This window comes from Mustela nigripes, chromosome 6 (genome assembly GCF_022355385.1).
Source record: "Mustela nigripes isolate SB6536 chromosome 6, MUSNIG.SB6536, whole genome shotgun sequence".
NCBI lineage: Eukaryota > Metazoa > Chordata > Mammalia > Carnivora > Mustelidae > Mustela > Mustela nigripes.
In genome coordinates, this window is record NC_081562.1 from 53,031,431 (window position 1) to 53,046,495 (window position 15,065).

The 15,065-nt window shown below is 34.2% G+C and overlaps 1 protein-coding gene across 1 annotated transcript in view; it reads right to left on the reverse strand.

Annotated features, from left to right (window-relative positions):
* Positions 1–13,867, reverse strand: part of LOC132019472 (ovostatin homolog 2-like) — a 44,585-nt gene extending 30,718 nt beyond the window's left edge. The window contains exons 1-9 of the mRNA XM_059402575.1: positions 13,675–13,867; positions 13,176–13,359; positions 12,507–12,663; positions 10,874–10,926; positions 10,500–10,520; positions 7,996–8,164; positions 7,440–7,524; positions 3,895–4,012; positions 472–583 (exon numbers count right to left, since the gene is read on the reverse strand). Coding sequence (XP_059258558.1) covers positions 472–583; positions 3,895–4,012; positions 7,440–7,524; positions 7,996–8,164; positions 10,500–10,520; positions 10,874–10,926; positions 12,507–12,663; positions 13,176–13,359; positions 13,675–13,739 — 964 coding nt within the window. The 5' untranslated portion in view covers positions 13,740–13,867. The remainder of the gene's footprint in view (positions 1–471; positions 584–3,894; positions 4,013–7,439; positions 7,525–7,995; positions 8,165–10,499; positions 10,521–10,873; positions 10,927–12,506; positions 12,664–13,175; positions 13,360–13,674) is intronic.
* Positions 13,868–15,065: the final 1,198 nt, after the last annotated feature.

The window sequence follows — 15,065 nt, forward strand, 5'->3', positions numbered from 1 at the left end:
CCTCATAACCACAGCTTTTAAGCAAGGTTAACATATGTGGTCCTGTTCCAGTAAACTTCACATCAGTAAGTATGGAACTGGATTTGACTTTCTAGATATAAATCGTGATCTCCTGCATTAAATCAAAGACTAGACCCTGGCAACTGTTTATCAACTGATTTACACAAAGTTAAAGAGAGATCTATAATTTATTAGCTTAGCTCTACTACTTCAGGAGAAACTGCCTTGTTCTGACTGATGCAGGCACAGAAGCAGATATAAATATGTAGCATTTACATAATTTGTTTATTTTACATATTATGTAGAAAGTCTTTTCAAAAGCAACCTTCAGGTTGACCTATTGACAAATATACTCTACTTGACAATGTGGAAGAGTGAATGATCTCTATTTGGTGAATATTTCTAACTCGATAAACTTCTCTCCAGTGAGCTGCATATATCCCCAGGTTGCCCATAAAATGTGGTCATTACCTGTCCCAAATTCTGTAACTGTTCCAGTGATATGAAATGACATGAAAAATTCTGAACGGTAGAGTTGAAAGACTTTTGTGTTTACAGTTTGAGTGTTACAACCGTTTCTCAACTGAAAAATGAAGAGAAGGTATAACGAAAAGATTAGGGATTAAAAGTCTTAAAAGGATGTAGAGTTTTAGCACAGATTTCTAACTCCCTCACACCAACCCATAAACTTGTTGAATGACCAAGAATTACAAAAGAAGGGGTGGGATTTCATCAGCAACTAAAGCAAGTTAAGGAGGAAATGTATTTTTTATAGATTTACCGAAAACAATGTGGATGGAAACAAATTAAAGAATGAGTCTCGAACTGAATGATATTTTAAGAATTAGAGATTAAAATCATCTTTAGTCTTCAAGTGTGTAACATCAAAACACTTTTTAAGGTAAACTGTTCATTTAAAATAAGGAAAAATCTATGGATAATCTTTCATTAGTGACATCAAGAATCAGAGAAATATAGATTTAATTATATTATAAAATAAAGTGTCTATTAATTCTAAATTTAAAATATTAGAGGGATATAGCAATTCATTTGATTCTCAAAACTACCATATGAGCTAGACCTCCACTATAAGGATAAATAAACTGAAGTAGAAGTAGGTTATATAATCTGCCCAAGGTCACACAGATAGAAAGTGGTAGCTAGGAATTCTGATTGGAGAATATGTGCTCCTCTAAATTATCAACTGTAACATTAATTATAAAAAAGAAAATTTTACTTCATATATTTACAATTCAAATTAAAAAGAAATGTAAAATGTCATCAGAAGAATCTTAAGTGGCTTGAAACTAAGAAAAAAAATATTTTTCAGTAAGCCCTGAGACAAAGAGCTAAGAATCTCAACATTAATACCAAGGAAAAAAGTGCTTTGCATGAAAATCCATGGTATTAAGCTATGGTTAAAGGAAAAAGTAAAACACAGTGTGTGTGTATGTGTTTTTTTCCAAAGGGTTTTTTGTTTGTTTGTTTGTTTGTTTGTTTTTAGTTTGAGAGAGAGAGAATGAAAGAGAGAGCATGAGCAGAGGGGAGAGACAGAGGGAGAGAGAAGCAGACCTTCCTCTGAAGAGGGAGCCCCATGTGGCTCAATCCAAGGACCCTCGGGTGATGACCCTAAACTGAAATCAAAGAGTCTGAGGCTTAATCTACAGAGCCACCCAGGAGCCCCACACAATGTGTTTTTAGCAAAAAGAAAGAACTAACATTTTTTTAAAACCAACAAAATGAAATTTTAGAGAAAAGAATGAATATGTTGAAAATAAAAATACATGATTTAGGAACACAAAAATAATATCAGAGAGAAAATAATAAAATGCAAGTCAAAGAAAGGCCAGTAAAATAGATTAAACTTTTATGAGCATGATGTAGAATAAAGAGGGAGAGCAAAGTTGTATAAGATTAGGTGTGAATACAACTGACCATCCATTTGGAAGAAAACAAAATGTTTTATTTTAGAATATAATCAAAAACTGTTTTATGTTGATTAGAGAAATGTTTAAAATTTTAAAGTGCTTTAATAGCTGTATATACAACATGGTGGTAGGTGAGAACTTTTTCTAAGGCCAAGAACTTATAAACATTAGGAACTTTGATATTTCAAAAATAACACAGTCAAAATTGGTATTTAAATAACAGACTTAAAAGATTCAATTTCACATGAACAGGAAAAACGGATAATTAAGAGTTCTTAAAAGAACAAACTCAAACTGATAACAAGAATATGAAAATATGCTCAAACTCATGTGTAATGCAAATTAAAACAAATTTCTATCAAAATGGCAACATTTTTAAAACCGCTATATATATACAGATGAGAGTAATTTGGGAAATATAGTGTTCTCACATGTTGCTGACAAGAATTTGAATGCTTAAAAACTTTTTGGAAAATAATATAACATAATAATTTTTAAAATTAAAATTGTATGCATATATAATTGTATCTCTCTATCTATCATCTCTCTACTTTAACTCATGGAACCCACCCCAAGGAATCTATATCAAATAAGTAAAACCACTCAGATGATAGTTTTAGCAGATTATTTACTGCTCTATTTTAACAATGGGGGAAAAAAGGCATTAGCCAAGAGAAGACCTATCACTTGGTAAAATAGTTAATTAATGTACATTATAATCACACCATGGGAAAATGTGCTGCTTATGTGGAAGAATTCCACTCAGCCTTTCTTCACCTGCATTCCTCTCTAAAAGAATTCTGCTTGTCCTGACCAAATATTGATATTTACCTAAAGGATGTTCATCACTTTGGTGAGTAACTTCAGGACAATCAGACTTAAATTATAAACTGAACTGTATACAGATTTCATGTTCAAAGTCCAAAGTTGCTTCTCAAACAAATGGGCAGAATTGTTTACTTACGTGAAGATGCTACAGATTGGGAAAACAAATCATGCCTTCACAAATGAACCTCAAATCTAAAGTAATACAAGTAGATACTCAGAATTGCTGGTGTTTACAAGTGAACTTCTTCCACAAGGACAGTTCTAGGTTGCATGGTGTGTATGACCAGGTTATTTAACAGATAACTAATGATTCCACGCAGAAAGATCAGAGAGGTCAGTAGACAGTATATAAAGCAAGAAAGCCAATAAGATTGTTCACATTTGACAATTCTATGAATTCATCGGTGGGTAACAATCTACATGGCCTAGAGAACAAGAGACTATTGGAGGATGTTGTACTTGCTCTTCGTTCTTCACTTTATCTAGTTGAAACCCCCATTATCCGCAAAATGAAAATAGTGTTGTTAAGTTCCTCTTACAAATGAAATTGTAGAGGCCGAGGGCAGGCTTCCCCAAACGTGCCACTTCGGCATATTGATTATTTTAAATAAAAGTTACTTAAGAAATAGCCAGTGTGAGGACACGCAGACCCTCGTTGGTACCTGTGAAAGCAGGAAATAGATCTCCTATATGAAAGGCATGGCCACTGCACTAAAAAGTAAAAAGACATTCTTATCCCTAGAGAGAACAGACCTTGAAGCGAAGAAAGCTATGGAAACAAATCTTACTTTCTTTCTGATCTACTACTTCAGACCAAATTCCGATTAAAATTCCTTACTAATTAAAAGCTCCCAAACATCTGTTTTCTTTATCCTGTCAATTCCTCACAAATTTATTGTCTAAAAACTATAAAAACTACCTGCCTTGGTCACTTTGTTAGATCTCAGTTTCATTATGGGACCTCCATGTGCACCTAATAAAACTGTTTTGTGTTTTTTTTTCCTCCTGTTAACCTGCTTCATGTAAATTTAATTCTTCGTCCAGTGGAAGACCATGAAGGATAGAGGGAGAATTTATCCTTCTCTACAGAATGAAATGAACAAAAACATTTTTTTTAAATAAACGTGATGATCTGTACCTGTGCAATAAACTGTTCACATATTTCATTGTTGTTGTTCTCACAATTCCCAGAGGAAAAATATTCCCTGCACACCCGGATTTGGGCTTTCCCTTGCACAGGTTGGCCATATGTGTACCTGGTAGGAGGAAGTATACATAATTATAGATGAACAATACCATGGGAGTATTTGATGGGCTTCTTCAGAAATTATATATGAAATCTGTAGTCTAGGACTATTCCAATGACCAAATTCAATTGCGATCCTCATCTATTAGTGCTATCTTCCCCACGGAATTTGGGTTAAATTAGGTACATGATTTTGTTATGAGGATCCGGCTGCTTTGTAACAAATCAAACTCAGGGGGCACCTGGCTGGCTCAGCTGGTAGAACATGTGACGCCTGTTCTCTGGGTCCTGAGTTCAAACCCCATGTTGGGTCCAGAGCTTACTTTAAAAAAGAGAAAGAAAGAAGAACAACAACAAAAATCAAATTTGAGGTAAGGTAGAATCTAAAATCTCAGTAAATCAAATTTAATGATTAAATTGATTTTTTTAAAATTATATTTTAAAATTATATATTTTAAAAGTTATATTAAAATTATATTTTAGAAAAATTATAAAATTTGCAGCACTTTTTTCTTTAGCAGAAAATATAAATGTATATAAGTAACACGTGAATTATTCAGGATCTTAGAATCTTCTAGGTCAATACTGGAAACAACAATTCTCATTGTGCATTCCATAAATGTAGAAGGTATGGAGATTGGCATAAACTAGATAAACTTTAATGAAACGCATAACGTCTTAGTGGTAGGGTTAAATAAATATCTCACTTTCTCCTAAAACACACAAAAAACTACAACACATTTTTTTAAAGTTTCAGTTAAAGGCAAATACAGTTGATTTGAGATTTTTTGTTACTCGAGGATTGTTTCCACTAACATTTAGAAAAACAGTTAATAAATGTGAGATTAGTGAATAGTAAAACTGAATATAATTCCATTTACCAATTATAATAATTTTCCTAATTGTTGGACACTCGTATATACCCGATGTTTACATAGATTCTCATTTAGTTTTTTAAGTGACCCTGAGATGGAGATGTATTATCTCATTGTGCAGGTTAGTGAAATGAGATCAGGCAATGCACTTCTCCACATTGTAAGATGTGAAATTGAAATTCCATATTCCATTCCATCTTCCTCACTTCCCAAAGCCCATGCTCTTCACATTCCACTAATTGGCTTTTTTCTGTTTAAAAATTCTCAATGCTTTTGAGACTCAACCTAAATCACTAAAATCATCTGTGAGCTGTAAATATCAATTACATGCAAAATAGAGGGAAAACTAAGATCAGGGCACAAATGTTCTACCTGCACATGTCTTATAGTTCTTCTTACTGTCTTTTTCTTATAAAAGAAAACTCTCACTGTAGTGTTATCTATGGGTTAACATAGGCTCATGAAATATGTAGCTCAAATTTTTAAACAGATCAAAAAGAATAAATATTATCCCTTTGTGATTTGAAAAGCTTTTGGTGGATACCAATGCAGTTTATTAAAATGCCTTTGCCTGTAGTCAAGTTTTCCTTCCTTCTAAAAGCTTAATTCATCTTGGAAGTTGTTGGCTAATATAATCTGATTTGCTATTGTTTTTAGCTGTCCCAAGTTAAGTCCCAGGGAATACTAAAGAAACAATGCACAGAGCACAGTACATACAACCCGAAGGAGGCAACTCCTTCACTCCTGTCCACTCCTGGACATCCTGATTTCGTTCCTCCTGTTCCTGCAGCCTGCCCACAAATAGCCTTGTAGCCAGCAGAGCTTCTGTGGGATATCATTACTGCTGATACTGACATACTCTTTAATGTCAAATTTAAGTGGAATGTAATGTTAAAGAAGGGTCAAGAAGTCCCAATTCTGTATCAGCATTTAGCTTAGTACGTCTCTTATGAAGGCGTTACTTGATAAATATGTTGGCTCTCCAGATATGTGGTTTGAACTTTTTTAGCACAACAATGGGAAGATTAATTATAGGTGTTAATCTTATTAATTCTGGCTTCCAGTAGGGTTTTACTAGTAAAATTAGGTTAGGACCCTGGATTTTTTGAAGCTTATATTGATTATTCCCTTATTTTTAACACATGTAATCTCCATCTCTCATATATTACATTTATGAAATTCTGGCACATGTCAGCTACTCTTCCCTGAAACAACAACAAGAAAAAATATTGTTATGATTTTCCTAGAGTCCAAAGGACATTGTAAAAAGTGTCAGCCTTTTACCCAATATGTCCTTAAAATACTTTGAATAGTCTCAAAATAATTTAAAAATACTAAAAAAAATTTAAATACTTTAAAAATACTCAAAAGCAAATAATTTCCATGTCCTCAATTAAATAAACAGTTTAAACAAATACATCAAATATTACATTTTTAATTGTTTACATAAATTATAACAGAGGTCTTGGTTAGGACAATACCTCTGAAGCCAAATAGCATTTGTCTAAATCCAGTGCTAGGTCTGCCATCCCAAAGCTCCACTAATTGATAAATTATTTTAATTCTCTGTATCTTATTATATTTCTTTCTAAAATAGAGATGATAGTAGCTTGTGTTTTATAGCACTGTTGTAAAAATATAATGAATGCAATGCTCAATGCAGTCATCAGCATTCAGTAAATAGTAACTATATTAAATATTATCAGAAACTTGAGAAAAGGCATCACACTTAAAAAATGTAAGACATTAGAAACAAGTTCTCAAAAAGAAAATGAAAATTTCTCAAATCATATAGGAATTCTTTTCACATTAAGAGGATTCAAATTCATCCTAATTAAATTGATAAAATATCTTTTTTCCCCCACTATGACATTTTCAAGAGTTTCTTTTCTTTCATTTATTTTTTAAATGAAAACTCCAATTATGGTGATGATTTAATGAGGCAGGTACTTCTGTATCAGTTGTTAGAACTGAACGCTGACACAACTATTTAGTGGGTAATATGGCAATCAAAACCTGAAAGAGCATATACATTTTGTTTTGATAATTCCAATACTGGACATCTTTATTAAGTAAATATTTTTTAATTCAGAAGTTCTTATACACTTATACACAAAAACATAGGCTATAATAGTATTTGTTACTGGGAAAACAAAATCAAATTTCTTATGTGTTATATAATAAAAGAAGAGTTAATTTGGTATGACCTTATAGTGATATGTTTATGCAGCAAGGAATTAGGATTTATGAAAGTGTGGCTGAGTATGAAGACATGTTTTCTTAATTACAATGGGTAGAAAAGTATGATTGTAGTTGTGCAAAATATTCACAAAAGTTTGGAAGAAAATAAATCACAATGCAAATGGCAATTGGTAGAATTAATTATATGTAATTTCTTATATTTTTCCTTATCTCTTTCAAATATTTTACAATGAAAATTCATAACTTCTCTAATAATCTTAATGTAAGCAGATAAGTAATTAAAGTTACATGGTTAATTTCATTTCTCATTCTTTCTGAGCTTTGTATTGACCTGTGTAGTCAAATTTCCTTAATACTTACTTAGCACATACATTCACTTGGAATTCATCATCCGAAATAGTTATTGTTTGTGGTGCACTGACCTTAACTTCAAACTTGGGTAACACTGGAAATACAAAGAAACAGACTTCAGTTCCTACAATCACTGGTGAGAAAAACTTAGAGCAATCATGTAACTAAGTACACCTCTGTGCACAACACTATCCTATGTATGCACCTATATAAACCACAATTCAACTGCTCCATATTATGTGTAAGTGATAGTGTCTTTCCTTTCTCTTTCCTGCTCTCAGAACACCACATTGTATTTATTGTAATCTTTTACATCATGTAGAAGATTGTCTGGATTGTAGAAGATATTTCCTTGGTAGAAGAGTCAGAGGTTAGAATCAGACAATGGGACCAGGAGTGAGGAACAAGAAAAGAAAGATGATAAAGCAGAAAACCCCAAGAAAGGAAAATGACAGAAAACTAAATCAAGCCTCATCAACTTTTGCCTAAATCTAACATAAAAATTGTTTTGTTGAGTCCTTTGAGCTCTACATTTATATAGAACAACCAAGCAGTAGTTGGTTACCATATCTATCAACAGTAAATTGGTGTGTCAATGTATTTCCTGATTTTCTTCTCACAAAAATAGAGTAATCTCCAAACATTGGTTCTGAAATCAGTTGGAAGGAGAGTTGGGTGATATTTTGAGAAGAGGTCACATTTTGCCATTGGAAAATTCTATTGTTTTGAGGATCCTGGAAATAAAAAAGAAAAAAAATCAGAGGTCATAAAGAGTATTAGTATTTCCTTCTTTATTTTGGGTATGTTCTGTAGTTATTGTTCTGTAGTTATTGTAAGCAAAGAAAACTACCATTTTATTGAACTCCTATCTCACACTGTAAAAATAACATAACTTTCTCAAGGACTTGGATTTAATTAATATTAATATTCAGCTGATCTAGTATATCTCTAGTAAGCCCCCAAAAGATAAGAACAATAACCTGTAATGAGCGCTTTGAATTTTTATCTTCCTGAACTAGAGCTGCAAGTTAAAAAATTTAAAACTCAGTGTGTCTGCTCCAGTGGAGTGTTTTCCAAAGTAGAGTAGACCCACACCAACAGATGCATAAGGAGGTATTTATCCTCATAATTAGTTGTCCCTGGTGTTCATTTGGTAAGTAAATTGGTGATGAATTTTTACATTGCATGCAACAGTGGTTCAATGGAAGTTCTACAATAAAAAAGGATTGACACAAGAAAAAACAAAGATAGGGCACCTGGGTGGCTCAGTGGGTTAAGCCTCTGCCTTCAGCTCAGGTCATGATCCCAGGGTCCTGGGATCAAGCCCCACATCAGGCTCTCTGCTCAGCAGGAAGCCTGCTTCCTCCTCTCTTCTCTCTGCCTGCCTCTCTGCCTACTTGTAATCTCTGTCTGTCAAATAAATAAATAAAATATTTAAAAATAAAAATAAAAAAAAAAGAAAAAAGAAAGATAGATAATGCCACCCTTTCTCCTTTATTTGCTTTTAGTATACTGCAGCTTATGTGAACCTGGTTCCATAAGTTTGTTGATATCATCCAGTTATGAGTAAAGAACTCCTGATAAAAAGGTTTCTACAAAGAAACAAAAATAGTATTTACTACTCACTTAGTTTTAATTCTTTTTCCTTTCCTCTATGATTAAGTCTAGAAAACTAAATTAATTTTCCATGCAGCCTTTCAGTAAGGATTGCCCATGACCAACTGTTGGCCAACTGAATACAAGTAGAAGTCACTGGGAGATTATTTCTACAAGAATCAGATGCAGCTGGCATTGAGAATAAAACAATGCACAGATGATGGCAGGGAGGTTAAGTAGAAGAAGCCTGGATCCTTGGTAATATTATGCTGTTACCTTCCGCATCCGAAAGCACCTACACTTAGACGTAGCAGTTTGTGAAAACAATAAACCTTTTACTCTCTGAAGCCAATGTTAGTTAAGCTTTCAATTGCTTTCAGACACTAGCTGAATTACGATCTGAAGATAGTACTACTCATGGATTACTAATGACGTATGAAAATGGCCAATTTGATATTTATCCTACTAGAAGGATGAACTATTTGCCACCCATATAGCAGAGTCAAAAAAATTCAAATTATAAAGAAGCTTATTTGAAGTAGGCATTTACATACATGTTTATTAATGATGATCTCAATGTAACAACATTTAGACTGAGTTAATAGTGATGGTACATATTGCATGTAGAAATTAAAATGCTTATGTTGGAGTTGATTGATACAAATGATTTACTGACAGACATGAGATTTGAAATGAGTTTGAAAGTCACACTGCAATAGAGATTTGAAAGCAAAGCATCCATTTTGTAATAATATCACCTAACTTATTTCAAATCTTTACACATTTAGGTTTTCTATTTCCTTAAGATAAGATGTGATTAAATTAAGGTTCAAAAGAGCCAGTAGCCCAAACCAAGCAATTTTAAATATAAACCTCCCTTAGAAGGAGCCCAATCTTTCATTTTCCCTGAAAACTCATTATGCTGCTTGCCACACAGGACCTCCACTAAACATGGCAGTCCTTCATACATCTTCATCTGATGCCTTACACTGCATATGTAGATAAAGGTTTTTTGCCTCCTTATTTCAGTTATCTTAATTTCTAACTACATGGGATTTATCTGAATATTTAAAAAATGAGTGCTTTCAGAAAATATTCACTTACTTGTGGAACATAAGGAATAGCATGGAGGACATTTGAAGAAGGAAGGGGAAAATGAAGGGGAGGAGATCAGAGGGGGAGACAAACCATGAGAGGCTGTGGACTCTGAGAAACAAACTGAGGGTTTTGGAGTGGAGGAGAGTGGGGTGATGGGTGAGCCCAGTGGTGGGTATTAAGGAGGGCACAGATTGCATGGAGCACTGGCTGTTATACACAAACAATGAATCTTGGAACACTACATCAAAAACTAATGACGTTTTATGGTATGGTGACTAACATAACATAATAAAAAAATAAATAAAATTTAAAAAATAGAAAGCGAGTGCTTTCAGAAAATAATCTTGAGAAATTGTGATAAAGTAGATCGCTTACCTGAAGTGTGATCAATGGATACTGAAAAGAAAAAAAAAAATGCAGGTTAATATTGTATTTGTAGACAAATTTCTACAACGAAGCATGCCAAGAAAACCCCAAATGCTGAGGGAGATCCTGAAGTCAAAAGCAGGTTCCATGCAACCCATTTCCCCCCTTATATTATAAGAAGGCCTAAAAAAAACCCTATCAGTTAGCTCACTATAAAGGGAAGTTTTAAATTTGGCGGTCAGCATTGAAAGTATACCTGTATAGCATTCCATGCTAGAACTGATTTGTGTACTTATGGAAAACTTTCTGATGACACTTTACATAGCAATGGATTTGTTTAATTTGCTTCAGGTTCATTGTACCATTCGAATTATTGAACTCACCAAATCCTCAACAGGTTTGAACTTGATATCCAGTGTCACAATGCGAATTTGAACTAAAAGAAAAGAGGAAGAGGGGACAATATTTTTTCTTGTTATTTCCTTTCCAGGTATGATTGCTTATAAATAGATACAGAAATTAATCACCTTGCTACTACAGAATGCTATACTCCCTTCTCCCCTAGCTCTCACTTGACCCTTTGAAATTTGGGTTCTATTTGGAACGGTCTCCTATTAATACTTTTGTAATTCCTCTGTTGTCAATTGCTTTGTTATTATTACCAAAGCTGACACTAGCTGCTGCCACCACCAGAAACTTCTACCCTAATGGCCCACAGGGATGCCTTAAAAATTGGTGATGGAATTAATCATAGAAAGACAAATGTGAAATATATATAGTAGAAGCTACATTCCTCCTATAATTTTCTTGGAAAACTTATTAATGTTAGTAAACATTAAATTAATTTCAGCAGAATTCCAGAAAGACCATTTTAACTACCTTTGTATAATAACTGTCATCAAAGCATTTTAACAAGCGGATAGAATGCAATGCAGCAAAAATATCTCACAATATGAATTCTGTTTTAACTCTTTTATTTCTTTTAAATTAACCATACAAGTACATAATTTTAGAAGATAATACATAGATGCTGTCATCCAACCCCTTAATTTTACAAATGAGAAAACTGAACGTCTCAAAGAGCTGAATTTACTTGACTAAACCCAGTAATTTATCAACAAACTCAAAACAAGACCACAGCCTTCAGAATCCTAGTTTGGTGTTCTTTCTGCTGCCTTTTACTTAATGCAATAATAAAGAAAATTAGAAGGACTCTGCTTAGTTTATCAGATTTGTGATGATTTCTACTGGTGTGAATAATAATAATAATAATATCATTTGCAGAGTCTTTACTGGGTGCTAGGTACTACTTTACATTGACTATCTTATTTTATTCTCACAATATTTCTGCAAGTGAGTCATTTTTAGTATCTCTATTCTAAAGAGGAAAAGAAATGAGTTTAAACACAGGTTTAATTAGCTTGCCCAATTGGTACATTATGGAGAAACAAATGAAACCAAATAATTTTGTTCCACGTCCCATGCTTGTAGTAATTGTATTACGGAAGTCTGTCATTAGAATTTTTAAGCAGCAAAAGTGGCATGCGTGAGTTGAAGAAGTGAAGCATTCAATTAATGGAGTTGGAGGAAACTGTTTCATAACTGATCTAGATAAACAGTAGAAATTCAAGAAATCCACAATCCCGTAACTTTAATTAATTGATTAATTTTTTATTTAATTTCTTTTCAGTGTAACAGAATTCATCGTTTATGCACCACACCCAGTGCTCCATGCAATACGTACCCTCCATAATACCCACCACCAAGACTATTTATTTGCAGAGAGAGAGCACGTGTGCAGGAGAGAGGGCACAAGCAGGGGGAGCAGCAGGCAGATTGAGAGGGAGAAGCAGCCTCCCTGCTGAGCAGGGAGCTCCATCAACTGAGCCACCCAGGAATCCTGATCCCATAACATTTTAAACTGAAGACACTGACATTCATGTGTTTGGATTGCTCTCAATCTGAGGATGTGCTCCTGAGGCCAGTGATATGAAGGAAACACAAACACTGACTTACCATTCTCTGCGGGTTTGTAGATGGGTTTATCTGTTTGCATGAAAGTTACTGTCTCCTCTGAAGTGAGTGCTACAGATCTCCTCTCGAAGATTCTAAGCGTCTCTCCCTTAGCCAGCAATGTCACAAAAGCCAACTGCTCAGACGACTTCTGAGAAACCTGTTTATGTTACAGAGCAGAGAATGGGAAAACAATTTTTAGACATCAAGCTTGTAAACAATGTCTTAATTTGGTTTCTCAAGCTGAGAGCCTCCAGAGAGTAAATTATTTCTTAATGGGAGATATGGACACCACTTTTTACAATTCTTTTATTTAAATAGCATTAGGGCATTTTCTAATAAACTCATTTTTATGCCTGCTAATCTTCTGTTTTCTTTTTTCATTGCCCTGAGTCCCAGTCTAGCTTCTCTGTCTCTGGATTCTCTTTCCTCATATTGTTAAATGGTTGTATCTAAAAAGAAGTGATTGCATTTTATTATCACTTCCTGTGAAAGAAAAATGGCAATATTTCACAAATTTTGTTGCATGGATTCCTCTCAGGAATTCTCTAATTCCACTTCCTAACTTCCACAATTCATCCCAAATCAAGATTTATCTCTCCTAAAATGATTTTTATGTCATAATTTTATTACCCTAACAGAAAATCAGAAGGGGCAAATCTAGTGCCTCACCTGGAAATCTGCACAAGCATAAAAGTTATCCTCTTCCACAGACTGGTCAAAAATAGTGATATTGTAGCCATCAGATTCTAAGACGACACTCAAGGATACAGATTCATTGAGATTTGAAAGGTGGAGACAAGCCTTTTCGGTAGAATGACTCTGGATCACGGAGGAGACCCATAGTATATACTGTCTACACAAAGAAAGTGATCAACACTTTAAACAAGTGTAGCCAAAATGCAAAACATGAAAACAATTTTGGCTTATTGAAATATTCCTGAAATATTTTCATGGTATTACATACAATAAACTTGTATTGCAGAGAGGGTTATCTTAAGAAAAAGATGTCAATTCCCTTCTTACACTTGTTCAGAATTTATAAGGCAAACCAGCACTCAGTCTCAGAAGTTGAAATGGGGAACTACAGTCAAATTTTAACATAGAACGCATTTAATAAGTTCACTTTGCTAGTACTATAGTAGGAATAAAGGATATAACATTTCCTTACGGTTCTGAAGCCACAGAAACAGCAAAATGAAGCAAAAAGGTGCTCAGAAAAATGATGGGCTCCATCTTATCCCAGGATCTGAATCATAAAGACTTCAAGGTATATATTTAGTCTCTCTCTCTCTTTTTTCTTAGTAGATGTTAACTGCCCCAATTATCCACTTTCTTTTCTTCCTTCTACTCTGCCGCTCTCTGTACCTCTTTGCTTTTAAAGTCAACGAAGGATCAGCTACATTATGGAAAAAGTCACAGGGACCCACCAATCACAATTAAATGGCCTCTCCCATTACTTGGCTGGGCGGTGTGTATGGGGGGGGGGGCGGTTGTCATTTTGTATACAACTTCCTTCTCAAGTTCACTGGATGCTGCTTTCTGCTTTTGGAATCAGCAGCACAGGTTGTACAGGAAGAAAGAGAAAACAAAGAAAGCGGTTGTGTGACATGTGGGAGTTCATTAGTTTAATTCAGCATTTCCGTTCCAGGGCTGACTGCAGTATCAAAAGCATTAATAGACAGGGGTTTGCACTTGGAAGAAAAATACCTCTTCAAAGAGCTATTACCATCCCAATTGTCAAAAGGTAAATTTTTCAGGCTGCTGAGAAAAGTAGTGTATCTGATGTTGTCAAAACACAGATGCAATTAGATACCTCAGGATAGGCTCATTTTACAGATAATTGAAACTTTTATTCTTTTATAAATTCCTAATACAGAATACAACATTTACAATGTTGATATGCAGTCAACTTTTACGATGATTTTCTCAGGAAGATTTTCTTTCCAATGTTCAGTATCCTTTTCTACCCTAAATATAATAAAAACAAATAAATAAAAGGTAATAAATTTATGTGTGACTGTATACACACCTACTGATCACTTCTTGGCCTAAAAAAAAAAAAAAAAAGAGGGAGGAGGGGTTTTATCATAATTTTGATACTAAAATGTTTCTAAAGGGAAAATGAGCCATACCAAAGAAACTGACCACCTCTTGACTGTGTCTCTTGTGTGTTAATTTTCCCACTTATCTTCCTTTCCTTTTTTTAAAAAAACATACTTTTTATTGCAAGTATTGATGGAGTTAAAACATCTGGTTTGAAGAATGTTACCTTGTGTCATGAAGAGAGAACTGATTTCAGTCAGGCTGGCCAGCAACAGGGCAAGGGCAAATCCAAAGGGAAAAACAATAGCAAATATACAGATGAGGAGCTGTAGTGAGGTAGTAAGAAGTCTCAGGAATGTGAGAGGGAGGGCTCCTAGTGGAGCACACTTTGTGCTCCAGTGCAGAAGTGTGTTCACAAAAGCTCTGACCCTGTTGCTCTCTCAGTACAATTGAGACATTGCTCCCGTCCTCATTTCTATATAGGACTTTGGTTTTTGTCTGTCTTTTCTCTAACCC